At 56.4% G+C, this 19,436-nt stretch overlaps 9 protein-coding genes across 9 annotated transcripts; 4 read left to right on the top strand and 5 right to left on the bottom strand.

Moving 5' to 3' along the window:
- The first annotated feature begins 129 nt into the window (after positions 1-129).
- Positions 130-2,123, top strand: B0H18DRAFT_1039745 (uncharacterized protein). The gene is made up of 6 exons (XM_048030517.1): positions 130-641; positions 676-800; positions 842-931; positions 1,479-1,482; positions 1,527-1,685; positions 1,706-2,123. Exons 1-6 carry the CDS (start codon positions 138-140, stop codon positions 1,799-1,801), a joined length of 978 nt encoding a protein of 325 aa, XP_047887435.1. The 5' UTR covers positions 130-137; the 3' UTR covers positions 1,802-2,123.
- A 121-nt stretch (positions 2,124-2,244) lies between these two features.
- On the top strand, positions 2,245-2,965 carry B0H18DRAFT_1039743 (uncharacterized protein; the record flags this gene model as incomplete). The annotated part of the gene is made up of 3 exons (XM_048030516.1): positions 2,245-2,366; positions 2,422-2,491; positions 2,533-2,965. Coding segments are annotated over 3 exons (222 nt in total), but the record flags the coding sequence as incomplete, so codon positions are not given.
- Positions 2,966-4,672: 1,707 nt separating this feature from the next.
- B0H18DRAFT_1039736 (uncharacterized protein) lies at positions 4,673-6,405 on the top strand. The gene is made up of 4 exons (XM_048030515.1): positions 4,673-5,625; positions 5,654-5,809; positions 5,868-5,968; positions 6,026-6,405. The coding sequence occupies exons 1-4, from the start codon at positions 4,849-4,851 to the stop codon at positions 6,162-6,164; spliced, it is 1,173 nt and encodes a 390-aa protein (XP_047887433.1). The 5' UTR covers positions 4,673-4,848; the 3' UTR covers positions 6,165-6,405.
- A 232-nt stretch (positions 6,406-6,637) lies between these two features.
- B0H18DRAFT_1139917 (serine carboxypeptidase) lies at positions 6,638-8,406 on the bottom strand (the record flags this gene model as incomplete). Its single annotated transcript, XM_048035629.1, has 7 exons — positions 6,638-6,949; positions 7,004-7,663; positions 7,714-7,787; positions 7,833-7,834; positions 7,856-7,968; positions 8,030-8,096; positions 8,153-8,406. 7 exons carry the CDS (start codon positions 8,404-8,406, stop codon positions 6,677-6,679), a joined length of 1,443 nt encoding a protein of 480 aa, XP_047887432.1. The 3' UTR covers positions 6,638-6,676.
- A 1,160-nt stretch (positions 8,407-9,566) lies between these two features.
- Positions 9,567-10,663, top strand: B0H18DRAFT_885399 (uncharacterized protein; the record flags this gene model as incomplete). Its single annotated transcript, XM_048041071.1, has 2 exons — positions 9,567-10,069; positions 10,123-10,663. 2 exons carry the CDS (start codon positions 9,567-9,569, stop codon positions 10,661-10,663), a joined length of 1,044 nt encoding a protein of 347 aa, XP_047887431.1.
- Positions 10,664-11,037: 374 nt separating this feature from the next.
- B0H18DRAFT_80366 (uncharacterized protein) lies at positions 11,038-12,972 on the bottom strand. Its single transcript, XM_048039257.1, has 4 exons — positions 12,806-12,972; positions 11,818-12,755; positions 11,435-11,764; positions 11,038-11,364 (listed from the first exon to the last, which is right to left on the bottom strand). Exons 2-4 carry the CDS (start codon positions 12,737-12,739, stop codon positions 11,261-11,263), a joined length of 1,356 nt encoding a protein of 451 aa, XP_047887430.1. The 5' UTR covers positions 12,740-12,755; positions 12,806-12,972; the 3' UTR covers positions 11,038-11,260.
- Positions 12,973-13,779: 807 nt separating this feature from the next.
- B0H18DRAFT_1039720 (uncharacterized protein) lies at positions 13,780-15,650 on the bottom strand. The gene is made up of 7 exons (XM_048030514.1): positions 15,119-15,650; positions 15,008-15,069; positions 14,901-14,954; positions 14,704-14,851; positions 14,515-14,645; positions 14,350-14,459; positions 13,780-14,222 (listed from the first exon to the last, which is right to left on the bottom strand). Exons 1-7 carry the CDS (start codon positions 15,241-15,243, stop codon positions 14,163-14,165), a joined length of 690 nt encoding a protein of 229 aa, XP_047887428.1. The 5' UTR covers positions 15,244-15,650; the 3' UTR covers positions 13,780-14,162.
- On the bottom strand, positions 15,081-15,650 carry B0H18DRAFT_80298 (uncharacterized protein). The gene has a single exon (XM_048039256.1). The coding sequence runs from the start codon at positions 15,616-15,618 to the stop codon at positions 15,244-15,246; it is 375 nt and encodes a 124-aa protein (XP_047887429.1). The 5' UTR covers positions 15,619-15,650; the 3' UTR covers positions 15,081-15,243.
- Positions 15,651-15,706: 56 nt separating this feature from the next.
- Positions 15,707-19,392, bottom strand: B0H18DRAFT_914532 (P-loop containing nucleoside triphosphate hydrolase protein). Its single transcript, XM_048041584.1, has 16 exons — positions 18,898-19,392; positions 18,485-18,593; positions 18,299-18,431; positions 18,101-18,156; positions 17,975-18,051; positions 17,850-17,918; positions 17,597-17,789; positions 17,443-17,539; positions 17,383-17,392; positions 17,110-17,327; positions 16,951-17,042; positions 16,838-16,893; positions 16,644-16,785; positions 16,305-16,592; positions 16,209-16,246; positions 15,707-16,152 (listed from the first exon to the last, which is right to left on the bottom strand). The coding sequence occupies exons 1-16, from the start codon at positions 19,345-19,347 to the stop codon at positions 16,009-16,011; spliced, it is 2,172 nt and encodes a 723-aa protein (XP_047887427.1). The 5' UTR covers positions 19,348-19,392; the 3' UTR covers positions 15,707-16,008.
- Positions 19,393-19,436: the final 44 nt, after the last annotated feature.

The following is a 19,436-nucleotide window of genomic DNA, read 5'->3' as shown; positions in this document are numbered from 1 at the left end:
GCGCATAAAACATAAGTTCGGCGTACACGAACATGCTGAAATTGACAAAGTCTATCTCACTCGGGCCTCGAGGAAAGAGTCATATAAATCATGGACGCAGGTCGAGCAGGACGGTTGATTTTTCTGATGTATCGGCTATGAAAGGGCACATCCGTCCTCACCCGTACCCAAGCGATATAAGTCCGGACGCTGTTCCCATCCGAACATTTTTTGTTCCCGTCGCCCATCTTCCCCGGACAACGACCTCCCCATCCCGCAGCACCCTCCTCGCCGCCGTCTTCCCCCTCAAAAGCGTCGCAATGTCAAGACTCGCCATGCCGACCGCCCTCGCCGCCGACGCGCTCTCGCCGCTCGAGATACCGTCCGTGCCCTGGGACGCCCACCTCCAGCCGACGGGCATGCTCTACTCGCCTGCCGCACGCGCAGCACACGCGCAGGCCCTCGCGAGTTTCTACGCGACGGCCCCGTCGCCGCCGCACTCCGTGTCGAGCAGTGGCACGCGCCCCGCGTCGCCCATCGCGGCCGCGAGCCTGCTGAGGAGTCGTGTGCCCTCGCCTGCCGCTGCGACCGAGCAGACGCTGTGTCTGCCGACGCACCAGCTGTTGACATCCCGCCCGGTGGGTTCCCATCGAGCAGTCGCCGTCGCCGTCGCCGTCGCCGTCTCCCGCGCCTGAGCGGCAGGAGTCGCAGGAGCGTGAGCGTCTGAGCATCTCCATCAATCCCAGCCTCGCCGTCCCTGCGAAGCGCGCATCAAGCACCGCCCCGAGCGCGAGCTCGAGCAAGAAGCCGCGGGCGTCGACGTCGACAAAGACTTTATCCCGCCGGACGTCTCGGGGCTCAGCAAGCGCGAGGCGCGTCTGGTCAAGAATCGCGCTGCTGCATTCCTGAGCAGGCAGAGGAAACGGGAGGAGTTTGAGACATGGAGATGTGAGTGTCCGCCATTGTCATGTCAACTTTGCCTCTCTTCTATCGCCTTCGAATGCTCGTGTTTCGACTTCTCGCTACGCCATGCTGTGTGCGTGCGGTTGATTCGCTCACGTGATTCAGACGATCACTCTGCAGCGTAAGGACTCGTTGCATCGGCAAACGGATCGACGAAGGCAACCTAGCATAATGCTTGGCCGGAAGCTTGAGTGCCTCTGTGCCTCTCCGGGTGGAGTAGGCCTTCCCTATGGCCCGTGGTCGCTACTAGTGCGGACCTCTGCAGGTTACAGCCGACACCGCCTGTAGCACGCTTCACTCCGATCGACGCCTAACAGCAATCTATGCACCACGTCCCTTCAACAATTTCGACAGGCAGCAAGTCAGATAGGCGTCGATTTGCGGTGAAGGGTGCTGCAGGGTTGGCCGCTGGGCCTCTACCTCAGATCATGGTAGATCACACGTTATCCCTTCTCTATACTCACCCATGTTTTTGCTTGACCTATCCTGTGTCGAGTAAATGCGAAGTGACAATAACTGACGTGTACTTCGAACAGCCGTGTGGCGGAGCTTGAGCAGGAGAACGCGCGGTTACTGGCGCTTAGCCGCACGCCCAGCAGCCGTTGCAGGAGGAGGAGCTTTTGTCGGAGGTTGAGCAGCTGCGGAGGCAACTGGCCGAGATACAAGAGCGGGAGCGTGCGCTCGCCGAGGAGCTCTCGCGGAAACAGCGCTCGCCGTCGCCGGCGCCGTCCTCCACTTCTTCAGTGAAGTCGGAGGGTCGGAGCCACAGCTGTCGCTGCGATCGACGCGGATGGACAGGTCCGGTGCGAGCCTTGGACTGATGGTGAGTCCCCGTGCCATCGAAGTGAAGGGGGTCTGAAACGGGCACAGGTGTTGTTGTGCGCGCTGCCGACGTGCTCTCGCTGCCGTCGCACTCGCATTCGCAGTCGGCGCTGCCGAGTACGTTCACGATGCCGCTGTCGCACGCAACATCGGCGCTACCGTCGTCTGCCTCGATATGCAGTCGTACCTCCCGGTGAACTCGGACTTGACTGGCTCGACGCGATGGGCGCCAACTCTGGCATGGACTTTGACTTCAACATGGACTTTTCGAGGGAGGACAAGACGCGGCTGGCGTCTGCCGCGACTACGGCGGCAACGCTGTCTGGCAACAAGCTGGAGTTCGTCAGCGACGACAGCGAAGCCAGCTCCTCTCGGTGACTTGGCGCGTTGGACATCAGCTTCGATGCGCTTCCCTCGGAAACGGCAAGATTCGTGTCCGCATCCACCCCCCTCACCTCCGTCACGCCTTCCGCTGCTGAGTCCCCAGCGTCATCGCAATCAGACGAGGATCATGCCATGACTATCTCCGAACCTAGCAATGCCCCATCTCCCGCGAGACAAGACGCCGATGCGCTCGGGCCGTTTTTAGGCACGGGTGCGAAGTGGACTTCAATGCGTTGATGGGTCTGAACCGAGAGGACGAGCTTGCCGGGCTAGACCTCGACTGGGATCAATAAACGGCGGCTTCTCACGCGCAGGCTCGCCCGGGGCGAATGGGCGTCGGCGAGTACGCATCGCGCTGAGGAGCATGCCAGGCAAGGGCCGGAGGGTGGCGAGTGGGAGGTGGAGATGTGCTGACGATTGAACAGTGATATAGCGTAGGGTTCGTTTTATTTGGTCTACTAGTCTGCTTTCCGCTTCTGCGTATTTCGTATTCTCGATCGACTCCGTATTCACGATCGTGCACCGCTTGTTGTTGTGGGCGTTGGCACGGTGTGCTGCGCCGGCCGCTGCGTGTGTGCAGGGTTGGCAAGTATGGTATCCTTATGCCGTATGTTCTAGGCTATGGTCTCGTCTGCTCTCGTCCATCGTATGATACTCCGCATCCTCTCGCTTCGTTATTCATCATAGATCGCATACCCCGCCGTTCGTTTTTGTGTATTGTCTGCCCAGTATAGTCCTTGTTTTAATAGCCATACAAAAAGGTACATACAGTACGTAGTCCGTTGGAATAGATTGAATGGCGTTTGATCTTTTCAAATGGCTCACCTGGTGGTCCCTTCAGTGTACCGGAGCCAGTCCTGGAGCAATGGCGATGAATAGACTTTTAACCATGGCGCAGACCTGCTGGCTTTCTGCAGGTAATAAGTACAAATACTGTGCAACGGAAGCCAAGAATCTCCACGCGTGGACATCTGTCATCTGGTAAGTACTCGCCAAACGGCGTACACTTGGTCTTATACATCTACGATAGTTCGCTTACCTTTGACGAAATAAGCCATGCGAATATTATACGAGCACTTCCGGACATCTTGGTCCACGCCGTACCCAAACCACCAAGTGAAGACCAGGATTGATATTGGCCTTGGACTCGGGGCCTCACGGTGGTCTTCCAGCATGTATGGCGGCATGAACGCTTCCTTGAGTGCGACCGGCAGCTTGAGCCAGCACGAACCTGCCAGTCTGCAAGGATATCAACAAGATACATATCAACGTATGATACTTAAGCTTGGTCTTGGTCTCACTGCTCGACGCTTGTGATGCACGCTGTGGCTGACATGCCCGATTGGGAACAAGAGGACAATGGGCACGCTAAAAGCGCCTGTCAGCTCAAGAGCTGCCTCTCCACCTGCGCTACCTTTTCACCTCTCCCATCACCCCGACGCCCCTCCCCCTCCTTCTTCCCGTACCCTGAGCCATGACCCGCGTCGCTCTTCCCCGCGGGGATTACCGCAGCATGGAACAGTGGCCGAAGCCCAACCCGAACGCCGAGGAAGTGCAGCTGAAGCCCGGCGATTATCTTCTTAACTTTGGGACCTCCGAGAAGTCATCCATTGTCAATGCGTGCGTATGAGCGATGGCAGGCTCTTCCACACTCTCAGAGGCGACTCTTGCAGCTACATCACGGCCGGCGCTGGGCGCGCGGAAGGAGAGCGATTAGCCAATCTCATCTGCCCTTCGGTGAGTTCACGTTGTACCATTGAGTGTGGCTCATTTAACAAGTACGCTCGTTGTTGGCAGAACTACGACACTGCCAGCATCCCCGAAAACATATATATCAAGGAGATGATACCCCACATCATGCAGCTGCAAAATGAGGTAACCCACATTGCCCGCAAATGAAAGCGTTGCAGACGCTAAATTGACACTCAGTACAACGCATTCGGCACAACAAGGCAGAAGCCCAAGATTCAGCGGAAGAAGGGCGAGTCGTCCCTAGACTTTGTGGGCAGGTTTGCAGGTGAGCCAACCCAGCTAGAGTGCTGAGGCGTCGTTTTCTCAAGCATACAACCAGCTTCCGTACGGACCGGCGAGACGGCGAGGCCGGAGCTTGACGTCGAAGAGGCCATTCGGATAGCGACATCGCAGCAAGACGCGCTGCGAGACGATATCGATGCCTTTCACAACGACCGAGACTTCTTCCTGGCTGTCATGCGTGTTCGTATGCAACATCACCCTGAGGTATGTTGCATTTTTCCTATCGTGTAGATCTGCATGTGAAGCAACTGTCAAATAGCGAGTCCCTGACCTTCAGGGACGCAGCCGCAAGCATTTCCCCGCGACTCTTATTGCCCAGGAGGTCTTCCAGGTCGTTTTCGAGCAGCATGCACGTTATGCATGCTGGGACCTCATCTTGACCGGTCTCACTAAACTACGGGATCTGCGTGAGGAAGAAGGCATGCTTCTGGACAGCAAGAGTAAGTGTAGCGTGGAACGGACTCTATGGTTGGGCTCACAGTCACCAGATATATACCACGACCTTCACGAATCCAAGGTCTCCAAGACTTTTGATGCTCTGGAGGATGTATCCATCGGCACTCGAGTGCTCGGGCATGTACAAGAAAAGCGACTGCAGACTGTCATCGCCACTTCCGAACCCTTCTTTGCGCACTTCATCCGAGACAACAGGTATGAGATCACGGTATGTCAGCCACCCGGTGTCGTCGCACGCTACTCAACCCTCCTCAGAAATCGCACTTCGGGTATCCGTTCTACGACCGCACACCCTCCTCCGCCAAGGAGCCAGAGCTCCGGAGCGACATGCGCCAGCGCCTCCTCCACTTTGCCGCGCTCCGGTGCTGGTGCCCGCCCAACACCATGTACACCGCCGTGATCACCGCTACGCCCGAGGAGAAGGCGACGCTCAACCAGGTGCTCTATGATGACATCGGCGACCACGCTGCGATCCAGGAGCTCCGCACCGTTTTCCTCGACAGCGTGCTCGGGCTCTGGCTGCACCGCCTCGAGCTCAGTCCGACCGCGAGCGACAACAACTGGCTGCGCAAGCTCTACCCACTCATCAACATGTGGTACGAGCATATGCACGCGGGCGGCACGACCCTCCGCTCCGAGCGGATAATCCCCTCGCTCGAATACGTGAGCGACCCGGTGCACTTCGAGAAGATGTGGGAGTGGGTCGACGCGGTGAAGAACCGGTTCTTGGGCGGGAAGCTTGCTGATCTGCCCCATGGCCTTGGGTTCTCCGTGCCTATCCGGGAACCTGCGCCGGAGCGACCCAGGCCCACTTCAACTGTGCCCGCGCAACAGGCGAAGACGCCTTCAGGCCCGACACCCCTTGAGTTGTTCGCTGCGGAGGATGCACACACGCGACGCGTGTCGGGACGTGCGTACGCCGCGTCGCAGACTAAAGCTCCGGAGTCGAAGACCAGGGAACGCAAGCAGGATCGCCGCCACCTTCACGTGCCCCGCTCGCTCCGGCCGCGAAGAGCCTGCTGCGCTGAAGCGGGAAAAGGAGGGTCGCAAACGGCAGGTGTTCGAGGTGAACAGGAAGATGCAAAAGCTGTTCCTTCGTTTTGTCGTGCCCGAGGAGGAGGCAGATCCCAACGTCAAGAAGGGGCAGTTGCGATGGGGAGACTTCGAGAAGGTGAGGAGAGCGTGATGTGGAACGAGGCCCGTATGCGTACTGACCCTCGTTCTTACAGGCCATGACGAAGATTGGCTTCCAGCGCAAGGAGGGCGCAGGCTCTTCTGTGCGATTTGATCCAAACGAGGAGACAGGCGGGAACTCCATTTCATTCCATCGGTGCGTTTAAGCAGCGTCCTCTCTGACACTACGACTGACAGTCGTGCCTATAATCAGGCCACACCCAGATGCCGTGCTCACTCCATCCATCATCCGGCGCGTCGGGTACCGGCTGCGCCGGCGCTTCGGATGGACCGCGGCGAACTTCGTGCAAGCCAACAAGTCTGCGGATGGTCAACAGGACGCTGCAGAGTGATTTGCGCATGCGCTGCCATAGACTCAATGCATTGTGCCATAGTATTGTATTTTCTCCGCATCGGTTTGTACGGCACCAGCATGTGTATCGGTAGTTTCGTCTTTCTTGTAGCCTGTGTCTACGTGTATTACTACTGTACCAGACTATTTATGTTTGCCCGGAGGTAGCTCCGAGGACCGAGCACGAGCGATCACCTCCATGTGCGCTGTGAATGTGTTGTTTCGTGATCATTCAAGCAAGGTTTCTTTGAGATGACCTTTGCATGACTGCACAAGGCCGCGGTTCCCCCTGCTTCGCGCGAAGCTCTGTGCGAGCTCACGATTCTGTCGAAGAACGGACCTCACTTTCTTCTCACCAATCATACACCGACAGTAGTTTGTAGTCATGTCGACAAGCATCCACATACACGCAAATGTCAACGAGAGGCTATGTAGTGTCCGTCTCCTGTACAATCACAAGCAAGCAAACACCGCTAGATTGTCCTTTCGTCCTCGTACGCACATCCCATCCCCTCACGTCGAGGAGATCGACGAGTTGCTCATGATCTGGCTAAACATCTGCAGGGCCGCCTCCCCGCGCGCGAGGTTGCCCCAGTCGTACGCGGCGACCTCGTGGCCAGCGCCGAAAATGCGCACGTACGAGAATGTGCCTGCGTTTTTGTAAAGCCCTGCAGGCTCGCCGTTGACGGTCCAGTTCGTGAACTCGAGCTGGTTGAACTCGGAGCTGAAGTCGGTCTGCAGCGCGGCGACCATCGCCTCAACACCCTTGAAGTTCAGGATGTAGTCCTACACACGAACGGTGATCAGCTTGTGTTCCCTCGCGCGAGCACGAGCACGTACCGCGTCGCCGTCGAAGACGATGGTCCGCACGCCAGAGTCGATGACGTACTCCAGGTCAGGCCGGGAGTTGCGCATCCAGTCGCCCGTGTCCGCGAAGTTCGAGTACACGTTGGTGTTCGTCTCCTGCCACGTCGCCTCCGCGCCGATTTGCGACTGGAACGTCGCGTTGTTAAGGAAGTCCGTCGGGTCCGGCGGGTACGCGTCCGGGTCCTCCGCGAGGATGTAGTACACGTCGTAGTCGCCCGAGAGCGGCGAGAGGATGTCGTTGTTGCAGTTGTACTGCGCCGTCGAGCACGTGTCGTCCGAGCCCCCGTTGTAGCATGCCGTGATCTGGTCCTTGCACCCTCCCGACTCGTTCCACGCCGTCGACGCCTGCGAGACCGTCGACTGCGAGACAGTCGGATGGTACGGGTTCTCGCTGGCGTACTCGATGTAGCCTGGGTATTGCGAAAGCGGATCTGTCAGCCCGTCGCCGACACCGAGGTACTTCAGGTTGAGGGGGGTGCCAGTGATGGATCCGTTCGCGATCGCGTCGTTTTGCTGCAGGAAGTGGGCAGCGAATGCAGGGCCGTAGTGGCCTCCATATGACTCAGTCCAGATGGCAAACTCATTCTCTTGGTACTTGCTGAAACGAGTGTCGTTTAAAAAGAGTTGGAGGAACTATCGCGAAATACGTAAGAAGCGCTCGCGAAGGAGTGGCTTGCACTCACTGTCCACACATCAGCAGCCGCCTCCTGAGTCGTGCCGACAGTTTGGTCTCCGTACGAGAAACCGACACCCACGGCTGGTCAATGTAATGCTGCAGACGCGCATGAACAGGCGTCAACACGACTATGACGTCTACAAACTCACATGTTCGAAACATTGTTCCATGAGTATGGATTATAGTCAAGCGCGGTACTATCGTTGTTGAGACGACAGGGGCCATGTTCGTCGAACAGTCCGACCATACTCGAACTCCCCGGCTATACATGATCGTCACGGTGTCAAGAACCGTAGCAACAATCAATGCGGACGCGCACTTACCCCTCCATTGAGCCAGATAGTGAGAGGTGCCGTATCCGGGTTGCTGCGGGCCTCAAAGAACCAGAACCTGCACCATGGTCATAACTTAGTCGTGTGCAGCACAGACGATCGAATGAAGCATACCACAGACTTCCGGTCGAGCTGACGTTGCCGTAGCCCGACGCCTGGTAGACATCTGGAGTCGTCTCACAGACACCACTGTTCTCGGTCACACGCAGCAGGTCCGTGGTCGCTGCGCCGAATGTCGTCTGCGTCGACGTTACCTCAAACTGGTCGGGGCTGCCTCCATAGATGCCGTTGACGTGAGGGACTTGGCGTGCCAGAGCCGGGGCCACCGGGAGGGCAGCGAGCCCTGCGGCGAGGGCTGAGAGCAACATGGAGAGGGTGCGGCTGGCGATGTTGATTCCGGCGACATCTGCACTCTGGGTTATATACCCAGCCGCCGGCGAATCCGAAGTTCAGTCTGTCACAGGCTGATCGACACCGAGAGGGCAACGCGGCTGATCGGTTGCTGGACTTCGGTCAGCCACATGCGCGAGGGTGCGCACAGCCGCCAAGCCGCTGCATCTCGACATTTAGGGCCCCTCGAACACACTCGCGTGAGCTTCTGCCGCTTGAGGCTATGTTATTCGAAGGGAGTGCACATGGAAACAGGCCGGTATGAGAAGCTGTAGGGTTGGCGAGACACACGAAATTATGCTTCTATCTCCTTACGCATGAGGGCCACCGACGGATGCAATGTGGCTAGCCTATAAAGCTAGGATGAAGAATGCGCTAGAGCGTCACGGTTCTGAAGAAACATATGGAACCTCTTACATGTGCAGCAAAGCATCCCGTGTAGCATGCTTATACCACTCAACGGAAGCTGGTAGGGCCGCGGAGTAGCGTGGCCTCACTGACTCGGACTGAATGGCTCGGCGAGCGGCCGCTCTGATATGTTTTGCATGGCCGCCGAGTCAGGACTTGCTCATCTATCAGTCGCCCATACCAGATGATGATATAGTACAGCGGACATACTCAATTACAACAAAGGGGTTCAAGGTCCCGCAGGTCATCGCTCGCTGTTCACGTACGTCAAGGCCACCCCAGTCTAAAATCAAACACCTATGTAACAGTCGGGTACGGTGAGAGATGACACGCTGAGGTATCATATGGAAGGCTTTCAGACTCACGCTGTGCCAGTGACGACCGTTTCCAGCCTGAGTATGCTGACGACCAACAGCTATCGTACTGGTGCTGACCGCGGAGGTGGGTGGCTCTGCCACCATGCGACTTACGCTGGACCATCTCTCCCGCCTCCGAATGATTCGCATACATAACAATAATCGCTTGAGGACTGTACTGGTCGAAAAGCTGTAGTCGTACGTTGGCCGTAGTACTAGTAGAAGTAGTTCAGAAGAACGTTGTAGCGCTGAGCGCCATCCGGGACGACCACCGTCAGTGGCGCGCGCCAGTTCTACAACCCAGTCTACTTACCACTACTAAGTACCAGCAAACTACCAGCGCCACTTCGCGACCTCGTCTCATCGCAGAGTACATGCCATCCACGAAGCTGCATCTCAAGGAGACTCCGGCAGAACGGCGAGAACGTGACTTGCGCCGAGCCAGGAAAGCCTCAAAGAGAAGACGACCCGCACCTGAGGACACCTCGAGCGACGAGGCGGGGCCATCCAGCGGCAAGCGGCAGCACACCAACTCTGCGCCCTCCGGTGCAAGCTACCCCTATGTATTCTTCGACGACGACGATGGCGAGTATGGCCCTCCACCACCGCCACCGGCCTCGTCGCACCGCGCGCATAAGCCAGACTACGACCGCATCCTAGCGGAGCTCGAGGAGGCGCGCTTCCGCGAGAAGATGTTCGGCGCGCTGGAGGAGGACGAGCGGCTCGATGGGCTCGAGTCGCGCTTGAATGACTACGCGCATATCCCAAGGAGATGGCGCGGCGGTGGGATGGACAGGATGGACGACGAGCGGGGCATGGACCCGAACGTGATGGAGGATGAGGACTATGCGGAGTGGGTCCGGGAAGGGATGTGGAGGTGCGTATATGCGCGTATTTCTAGTTTGTGTGTAGTGCTCACGCTCAGTCCAGACGGAAGCACGCAGCAGAGTATGAAGAGCAAGAGAAGCAGAAGGCGGAGCGCGCCGCCCGGAAAGCGCGCGAGCGGGCTGTCCGGGGCGAGACCAAACGCATGGGGCGTGAAGAGGAGGAGAACCGGCGGCGGCGACGGCGAAGCAGGGAGCGCAGGCGAGTGACAGAGGCCCGCGACATGTACGACGCTCGGTGGAAAGACCTGGTCGGACCGTCGGCAGGAACGGACAGTCCAATGCGTTTCGCGGACATCCCGTGGCCCGTTCTACCTCCTGAACTCTCCGGTCGGAGAACGAAGGAGCTGACCATGGACGACCTCACCGTTGAGACGATCTCCGCGTTCTTGTTGATACAGGACGACTCCGAGGCTGGGAAGAAGGAGCGGAAGGACAAGCTACGGGAAACGATGCTGCGCTTTCATCCGGACAAGTTTGAGGGCCGGATATTGAAGCTTGTCGCGGAAGACGAGCGAGAGATTGTCATGGAGGCGGTGGGCATCGTCGTGCGCGCGGTCAGCGGACTCATGGGTGACGGGAAGTAGTTACGACGGTATGTCCTCCGCCTCTCCGCTCCCCCGTCAGTGAGGTCTGCCGGCCTGTACGATTCATATTGGTGTCTGGATATGAGCGTGGATCTGATATAGCATATTTCCGTGACCGATGTTGAAGTGTTGCTCGGTCATCGTTCGGCATCTCGGTGCACAGGCCAGTGTTTCCGTCGTATGACCGTGCGAGGCCTTACTGTTGACGTCTTTCGTCGAATTCTAAATCCTCCAATGTGGTGTCCCGAAGTGCGATATTGGTCTGGCTTGCGATGGCAGCAACATATCACAGTTGAGAACCTTACCAACCACGCAGAAAGGTGTAACTTACATGCACTTCACTAGGTGGAATTCATTGTGTCTCAGGTAATGATGACCTAGCAATGCATGTATTGCTTTGCTCTACTAGTAAGTACAAGCACATAAACATCGTTCATCATAGTCTGTAGCAAATAATGACACGGTAGCGAACACAGGCGGTCTTGATGGTTCTGGAGCGAACGCAGAAGAGACGGACAGAACATATTCTAAAGCATGCCTACAAAAGGAACCGGTCGAAAGCGTCGACAAATAGCGGGCTGCCGCCCAGCATCTTTTTCACCGCCGCGGCGCGTCCTGCGGCGCGTCTTGTTGAGGACCTGGTAACACGGGGCGATGCGCTTCCGAGACCGCCTTTGGATACTGCTTTGGCAAGGAAGGAACTTGAGGAAAGCGGAGGAGGTCAACAAAAGTGCGTGTTATAGATAGGGATCCAGGATTTGTGTTACTCACCGCTGGTCCTTGCTCGACCGACTCGGACGAATTCCTCGAGCGGACTGTGAGAGCGACTATGTATGATTTTGCTGACCGGCCTTGAGTAACTTCTGGCGAACGCGTCCCACACCGTTCGGGTGAACTTGACTTCGATGTCCGCCTGTGCGACCCGCGGGACCGTCTTGAATATGGGCCACCAGCCCGAGGTCCTCGGGAATCCATCGTCAAGTTCCTCCGGACTGAGCATGTCCGTGAAATCGTTGTAATCCGGCTCGATCTGGATTTCCAGACGTCGCAGGTTCGGGTTCGACGCTAGGCTGAGAGCCAGCTCGTCGGCTGTTTTGCAGCCTGGAATGGTGGGATGAAAATGATGTTGGCGTGCGTGAAACTAGGCGACGCACCTCGGCCTCGAGCACAGACCAAATGTAGGGCCTCCAGAGAGGGACCGATCGCTTGCAGAAGTTCCGTCCACAGCAGGCTTACTGGACCAGTGACCTCTGTAACGGCTAGGTCCGTTATGCCCTCACAGCATACCGGACCAGCCATTACAAGCCAGTCTACGAGAGCGGTCGATAAAGCGAAGTCTAGTCGGCTTAGCTCGAGGTGTCGGAGTTGAAGGGTACACTTCTGCCGTTGTTGCCGTTGTATGGGTTGTGCGAGAGTCGTCGGGGAAGGCGGGCGAGATGCCACGCATTTTCCGTCACGCAGAATCAATGTGTCCAGTCGTGGACATGCAACGATGATGCGGCGCAGTTCGCCGAAATTCTCTAGGGCGAAGGACGAGAGCTCCAGGCTGGAAATGCGCCTGAATAGATGTAGATTCCTAGCAAAACTGGGGTGCATGTGGGGCCGTATGCATCCGTGGAAGACAAGGCTGCGCACGGCCGGCATGCGAGTCGCAAGAGTCAAAGGTACGGCATCGTAGTAGGAGGCTTTCGAGTCTCCATCGTGCTGGTGTATCCGGAGCGTCGTAGTGTTATCAAGTCTCCGCTTCATCCGCCCGCTGTCCAGGGAGGTGTCGAGTAGAAGGTTGAGACCCCGTCGACTACGGATGCAGAGGTCCCGGTAGCGGATATATCCGAAATGTTCGTACCAGTCTCTGCAGACGAGTGCGACTGACGAGCGATCCACTTCAGAATCGAGGTTGTCCACGATGTTGTATAATACGTCGAGAGAAACTCGCGCTGAGAGACGTCGCGGAAGAGGGAATAAGATGTATCTGCTGGGGATGGGAGCCCAGTAGTATAGATCCCAGTCTACGTTGCCGTGTATTCCATGCGCCATGTCAGAGGCATAAGCAGAGGTCGAATCAAGAGTATCCATGGTATGCTGTGGGTGACTTCGAACGGTTTAGTGTTCGTCTGCTGCCGTAAGAGGAGAACTACTCACTCAGGAACCGGGAAAAAAGCCAGAGCTACTAGTGACTTGTCAAGATATCGCAAGCCAAGGCGAACGAGGTGAGTGTCGACGACACAGGAGCCTCACTGACAGCACAGGGATCGGCGAACCTCGTCGAGGTGAATTGGTGACACGCGTATTTCGCTGGCCTACTAGCCTGTGATACACCGGATTCGGCCAGCGTACGCATTCAGATCAGTGATGTTTGCTTCCGAGGACGAGTTTCTCACCGATTCCAATTGATGCGTCTACCTAAGGATCAGAGAGAGGAGCAGGGTGACTCGGAGGGAAGGGTAAAGACCAAAGGTCGCTGGGTTGCAAGGTCGAACGCACGACCTATGACATATATATCATGCGAAACCCGAGAAGACATGACAGGGCAATGCACTGGGATATGCTACGGACGACGTAACAGAACAAGTAAGTACTGACCGCATAGTGCTGTCACTGTCGACGCCATGACATATGCCAGTGCCACACTGGCAGCGCCTTTCCCAGGCCTCATCTTGTATTTACCGCACGAACAAGGCCCGGGTAGAAAGGTACTAGTCAAGCGCGACTGCCTTGTGAGTTATTTAAAAAGTCCTCTGCAAACAGTGGAGCACTTACCAGTTACCAACAGGGGGCCCTGAATCGGAACCGTAACATCTCCGATTCATGTCGGCGGAGGAACCGATCGTCTTATACTCTGCAGTTCCATTTTTCGCACTGCAGCCTTCCCAGCCGAAGCATAGAAGTAACACAGCTTTACCTTGTCCGAGATGCCGCACGGAATGCAACGCTCTCGTAAAGCCGCAGGGGGCTGCGTTATAGGCCCCAGCGGCCCGCGGTGGCACGCTGCTGTTCCAGCCCAACACGCGCTTGAATGTGCCCTTCGTCATTTGCATACACGTAAGTCAGAGAGTGAGCCATAAGTCTTGCCAATTTCGTCTATACTCTCACCTTCATGCCGTCTCGCTGACACTGGCTGCGACCCTCTGAACCGTCCAGTTGCCACTTCGAACTCCATCCACAGGTATCTCGAGCCAGTATCCCCGGCTTGCTGAACGCAATTCCATGATATACATCCGTTCAGTCCCACAACCCATACCTAGGCTCGCTCTACCGCTCGTTGTTGGTGAGCTGCGATATGCCGGCACGCAATTGAGTCAGTATTGACAGAACGCCGAACGGGCGTATTGTCAGACGAGCCAGAGTGTACATACAATGTATAGCCTGTCGATCTACCTTGAATCAGTCAAATAACCGTCTCCGTCAATGAGAGTGATGGTCGTGAATCGTGAGGTTTGCCAATGCGCTTGATACTATTTACAAGGCCTGAGTGCGACAGCGAAAAGTCCGCCAGAACCTACATCACCCTCGACGAGCTGATCTGTACCAGGACGTTCCCACCTGCGCGAGCCGGGACCTATGTTAGGTATCGGCGGCGGAGATGGAAGCGAGCGTGAAGACCGGCGTTGGAGGGATACAAGGGAATATGATTGGAAGGGTGGTCAAGACACATTGCGAGGGCGGGGAGTTACCGGGCTGCGCACCAGCTGGTAAGATATTCCGAAGAACTGCATGAGACGGTTCGTGTTCTTCTCTCGCGAGTCGGAGATATCAGCTAGCTGATAATCGCGCATCATTGCTTTAATGAATTTGTCTGTCGATGCAATTATTCGGCTTAGCTGCGCGTAAAGTAAGTGAAACGGTCATACCATCCATTCCTAGTAGAGCTTGAAGATTCTCAGGGAAGTGCCTGCTCGCCGTGCCGTCGTTTTTGTAGATCGTGCTCAACGGATCATCTAGACCAGATGTCCGTATTTGCGCATTCAGGCGTCGGCTCTCGCTGCGAGCAGCAGTGGAATTTCAGGTCAACAAACATAAGCGAATATACAGCCACTGACGAGTTGTGCAGGTTCCGTTCGACCTCAGCCAACTCTAGCTTGTGAGACTGAAGCTCGGCAACGAGCGCCTGCGGAACATGCTGCGGAAGTAGCAGTTCGACCTGCTCCTTGACGAGTTCATCGATCATCTCAGACACAAGTGTTTCGACTACACAATGAATCAGGGTATGTACACGCTTCGAGGATGGGATACACACCAGCCGTCCTCAAATGTTCGATGACGTCCGTTTTGAGGACGGTCTCCTGTAGAGCTGTGCAAACTGTTACTTCATTCATTCACACTAGCACATCACGAGATACCGACCTTTGATCCCCGCAATGTCCTCGCCCAGCTTTTCATCTTGAGCATCCATAACTTCCTTCAAGCTATCTACCCATCATGAAGGTTCTGCAAGACAGCGCCGTCTTCACGCACCTGTTGATGATCGAGGTGGTCTCGAGCTCTTCGCCCAACCGTGCAATGCTGGTCATTTGCTCTGCAAGTTTGTCAAATGTTTGCTGATCGCGGGATGAGCGACAGACAACGCGACCGTCGACCATTCAGCGAGCAAGAAACATTGAACATGAAGTGTGACGAACACCTAACTGGCCCAGAGAACTTCGAGTGTTATCCACGATATCCGTTGCTGCCAATGTCGTGATTTCGCTCATTGCGCTTGCCATGCTCGTCCTGTCCGACATTTGGGATGACGAGGGAGTCGACCCGGCCTTGGGCTGCGGCCCCTGCTTTGCCTTGTTGTCCTGTTTATTATGTCTTGTTGCTGTCGGGAGCTTTGCGGGGGTTTTGGACGCCATATTGCTATCTCTTGTGTTAGACGGCGAACGCTGAGACGTGTTAGATGCGGGTCTAATAGAGGAAGTGATGAGATTAAAGAGACTGTTGGTACTCGCTGTGGGCCAGGCTTGGGGGCTCATAAAAGTCTCAGACGGACCCGGACGCAAATTCCTCACCGAAGTCAGAGACCCATATGTATGCTGGGGTCTACTCACAATATCGTACCCTGCTCACACGCTCGAAACAATGCGTAAACCGCATGGCCCGCGGCGTCTTCCCAAGCGGTAGATGCGAAGTCACGAAATCGCATCCATCGCCGTGAGTCTACAACACCCCGCTCACCTGACGCTCCGATTACCTCGCGAAGTGTGCTGATTGCCTGCAAGACTGAACGCATGCAGCGGTCTAATCTGCGTCTAGATACAACATTACTGATAAGCGATACAATACCCTTTCCGTTCTCGCGCATTTGTCCGAAGAGTGGCGACAAATGTTACGTACGACAAACAAGCAGAGGTTACCCTTCCGCTTCAGAGCTGCGCCTGGGGCTGAGGTCGCTGCTCTTGGGAATCATGCGATCCCTCTCCCGCGGGCAACTCCGCTGGCGTATCGCCTGCCGCGGCACTCAGCTGCGCGGCCATGAGTGCGCGGAATCTCGACCCTTCCCTATTCACCTGTGGGATAACGATCAGGAAGGTGACCACAAAAGCTGCGGGAACGAGGCTCCTACCAATTGCCTGTACGTCCCTGCCTCCACAACGTGGCCGTCTGAACATGCGCAAACTCTATCAGCCGTAATAGGAGGGCTGGCGATCGCGCTACGGACCTTCGAGGACAACAATCTTTTCGGCGCGGGCGATTGTGGACAGGCGATGTGCCACGATAAGGCAGGTCGTTTGTCTGGACCGCAAGATCTTGTCTATCGCGTCATTCACCTGGGAGATGTGCGCGTCAGTCGGTGTCACCTCGATGAAACCTCGACGTACCCGGTGCTCGGAAGTAGCGTCCAAGGAGCTCGTCGCCTCGTCTAGAGCGAGGATGGCCGGTTTCTTCAGCAGTGCTCGCGCAATAGCCAGTCGCTGCCTCTGCCCACCGCTCAAGCTGAGACGCCCAACTGCGCGTCTTCGTCAGGGCGCATGTTTGCGAAGCCAAAGGGATTACGTACTTTCTGTGTCAAAGCCCTTTGGCATACCCCAAATGAACTCGCAGTTCGCCTCGCGTGCGGCCGCTTCGATCTGTTCGCGTGTCGCAGTCTCATTGCCGTATGCGATGTTGGAAGCGATGGTGCCAGTGAACAATACGGGATCCTACAGAGACCATGAGTGATCCTCTCTGGGGAATGTCTTGGCGAATACTGACCTGCGGTACGACCCCCATAATATTGCGCCACGAGGCTGGGTTGAATTCGCGGATGTCTGAGAACGATATACAGTAAGTGTACATGTCATCAGAACTACGAGAAATCGCCAGACCTTGACCATCAAAAGTGACTTTGCCCTTGGCAGGATCGTAGTACCGCAGCAACAGCGCGTTGACCGATGACTTGCCGCTGCCACTCCGACCCCTGCAACGAGAGTCACGTCAGCTGACTCTTCGCATACTCACTTTGACGCAGCCGAGCGACAACTCACACAAGCGCGACGCTCTCGCCAACCTTGACCTCAAGCTCGAGATTCTTCAGAATCTCCACGCCCGGCCGGCTCGGGTATTGGAAGTACACGCCCTCAAAGCGCACAGGACCGCGTCGGGTCGGGTCCACTGCCGCACCTGTATACGGCGGGATGGCAGGATGGCGGTCCAGGAGCTCGAAGATGCGCTCTCCGGCGCCGACGCCACGCATGATCGATGTCTGTCCAAGCCTCGCGTCAGGTTGTAGCTGGCATGGAGGAGCGATACGAACATACAAAGAACGATCTGGGAGAGAAGTGAGTATGGGAGAACTACGGAGGGAAGGAGGTACGTACGTAAGCATCTGCAGGCCACTGCCGACATAAACAGTGTATAGCAACAAACTCGTCAAGTCACCGACCGAGATTTGACCCTGTGAGACCATCGTTCCGCCTGCGTATAACATCAAGTCAAGCAATGTTCAGTCGTGAATCGCGCAGCAGCACTGACCAAAACCAAGTAAACCCAGTAGTGTCACGTTCCCGCTCCATCCCGTACTACCGAAGAAGATCCCAGACGCGATGGCCTCCTTGCGCGCGAGAGCGAGGACATCTCCGACCTTCTCGTGGAACTTCCGTTGCTCATGCGGGACGGCGTTATACGCCTGCACAGTACGCAGTGCCGAGAGTGATTCTTGCGCGACCTGTCACGAGTAGGATGACGTCAGGAGACAGAAGTTATGCGGGCTGCTCAGAGCAAGCACCTTCGTCATCTCGCCGAGGGCCTCTTGCGTCCTCGTGGACAGCCGCTTCAGGTATCTACCGTAGAAGACCTACTCGCCCCTATAATCTAAGGGTGTGATCGCCCGAAACAATGAAGTGCACGTACGACACCAAGAGATACGGGAGGGACAATCGCAAGCATGAGGAACGTCAGCTTCGGTGAGATGTAGAACATCGCCCCCACTGTCCTGTGCTCAGATATATGTGGTGCTCATGATCGAGGGAAACCTACAGCCGGCGGAAGACATGATTATTGACCGTAAGCCATCCGAGAGGTTCTGGGTCAGACTGTGGATCAGTTGAGCTACTTCCTTCATGACGAAGATGCAAAACGACTGAGAATTTGGCACGCATTTCCGTCTTTAGTGCTTGTGCCGCCTTGTCCGGTTATGGACCACCGGAACGAACCAGATGAATGACATTGACATACCTGTCACCAACAACGTTAGAATCCACACTTAGTCGACTGAGGACATCTCCTTCTCCGCGTTCAACGTATTCGACTTCCTGTTGTAGTGCAGCACCATACATGCGCTCGCGAAGTCGTGCCACGATCCGTTGACCTGGAAAGGACATTCAGCACTCAGCAGACCATGACTGCCCGAAAGGTGTTGACCTGATAACCGCATAAGCATAGCACGTCCCGCATTCGCCGCCGCGCCAACCGTGAACATCGCAAACAGCAATGCCGAAGCTGAACCCAGAGTCAGACCGAAAGGGATTTGCTGTATGCACAAGCGATACATGTAAGTAAGCAAGTGCATTTCGAGGAACGGTGCAAGTACCCGGAGCCGCCACCACGGAAGAGAGCCCAAGTCGGCGAGTCGACATGAATAAAGATCGCGGTCCTTTCAAATGGCGCACGCGCATACCGCGTAGGTTGCTGATGCGAAAGAGCTCCGTATGTACGCACCGCTGGGTGTACTGCTGAAAGCTCACACGCCATACAACAAGTGTCACAGCTACCGGTTACTCCGAAGAGCTCTCATACGCGGCGAGTGGCTCGGGGACCTGCAATGTATGACGCACCGGTAGTGGAGACGTGAAGAAGTCGATGAGCCGTCCAACCGTGAACGGTATACTCATCGAGACTGAGCTCGAGATGACTAGCAGCCCTATAGAGATTGCGAGCGGCTTGCGCTCGGGCTTTGCGAGCGCGACAATCTTGCGGAAGGATGAGGCGGTCTTGCCTGACTCCGCAAGCGACGCGGGCAGGACGCGCGAGAGGACCGAGGTTTTCGGCGCCGGAGGTTCGGTAGGTAATGGAGGTGGTGTATGCGGTTTATTTGAAGGGGAGTCGGACTGCGATGGTGTTGCAGGATTATTCGTCGACTGAGACGTCGGGGAGGATTGAGACGTGGTGAGCAACCTCTGCGCGAATGCAGCCCGGCATGGTAGTCGCATTGGTGGTCTTGCCGCTGTCGGCCGCAGCATCCTCACCACCGACCGCGTCCTCAGCGGCCCACAGATTCCGAGCATCGCGACGAGCGACGACGGGAGAAACGAGGAGTGTCTGGAGTGGTGGGCGTGCAGGCGAGAGTGGGACGAGGGGAGGTCAGTTATGCACG

This window comes from Fomitopsis serialis (assembly GCF_022376445.1).
Source record: "Fomitopsis serialis strain Sig1Antser10 chromosome Unknown B0H18scaffold_127, whole genome shotgun sequence".
NCBI lineage: Eukaryota > Fungi > Basidiomycota > Agaricomycetes > Polyporales > Fomitopsidaceae > Fomitopsis > Fomitopsis serialis.
The sequence above is the reverse complement of the archived record's forward strand: the minus strand, read 5'-3'. Positions and strand labels throughout refer to the sequence as shown.

Excerpts from the sequence above, each read along its gene's own strand:
- B0H18DRAFT_914532 (XM_048041584.1), bottom strand. The coding sequence starts at position 19,347 with ATGCTCGGAATCTGTGGGCCGCTGAGGACGCGGTCGGTGGTGAGGATG. Across the intron at positions 17,790-17,849 it reads CCCTCGGCGAGATGACGAAG|GTCGCGCAAGAATCACTCTC; the intron begins GTGCTTGCTCTG and ends TACTCGTGACAG. Across the intron at positions 16,247-16,304 it reads AAAGATTGTTGTCCTCGAAG|ACGGCCACGTTGTGGAGGCA; the intron begins GTCCGTAGCGCG and ends GCGCATGTTCAG.
- B0H18DRAFT_80366 (XM_048039257.1), bottom strand. The coding sequence starts at position 12,739 with ATGGATACTCTTGATTCGACCTCTGCTTATGCCTCTGACATGGCGCAT. Across the intron at positions 11,765-11,817 it reads GGTCTGTGCTCGAGGCCGAG|GCTGCAAAACAGCCGACGAG; the intron begins GTGCGTCGCCTA and ends CCACCATTCCAG. Across the intron at positions 11,365-11,434 it reads CGGTCGAGCAAGGACCAGCG|TTCCTTCCTTGCCAAAGCAG; the intron begins GTGAGTAACACA and ends GCTTTCCTCAAG.
- B0H18DRAFT_1039745 (XM_048030517.1), top strand. The coding sequence starts at position 138 with ATGAAAGGGCACATCCGTCCTCACCCGTACCCAAGCGATATAAGTCCG. Across the intron at positions 642-675 it reads GTTCCCATCGAGCAGTCGCC|CGGCAGGAGTCGCAGGAGCG; the intron begins GTCGCCGTCGCC and ends CCCGCGCCTGAG. Across the intron at positions 801-841 it reads AAGAAGCCGCGGGCGTCGAC|CAAGCGCGAGGCGCGTCTGG; the intron begins GTCGACAAAGAC and ends CTCGGGGCTCAG.
- B0H18DRAFT_1039720 (XM_048030514.1), bottom strand. The coding sequence starts at position 15,243 with ATGGTCGACGGTCGCGTTGTCTGTCGCTCATCCCGCGATCAGCAAACA. Across the intron at positions 15,070-15,118 it reads ACCACCTCGATCATCAACAG|CTTGAAGGAAGTTATGGATG; the intron begins GTGCGTGAAGAC and ends ATGGGTAGATAG. Across the intron at positions 14,955-15,007 it reads GGACATTGCGGGGATCAAAG|CTCTACAGGAGACCGTCCTC; the intron begins GTCGGTATCTCG and ends CAGTTTGCACAG.
- B0H18DRAFT_80298 (XM_048039256.1), bottom strand. The coding sequence starts at position 15,618 with ATGAGCCCCCAAGCCTGGCCCACAGCGAGTACCAACAGTCTCTTTAAT.
- B0H18DRAFT_1039736 (XM_048030515.1), top strand. The coding sequence starts at position 4,849 with ATGTCAGCCACCCGGTGTCGTCGCACGCTACTCAACCCTCCTCAGAAA. Across the intron at positions 5,810-5,867 it reads GATGGGGAGACTTCGAGAAG|GCCATGACGAAGATTGGCTT; the intron begins GTGAGGAGAGCG and ends TCGTTCTTACAG. Across the intron at positions 5,969-6,025 it reads AACTCCATTTCATTCCATCG|GCCACACCCAGATGCCGTGC; the intron begins GTGCGTTTAAGC and ends GCCTATAATCAG.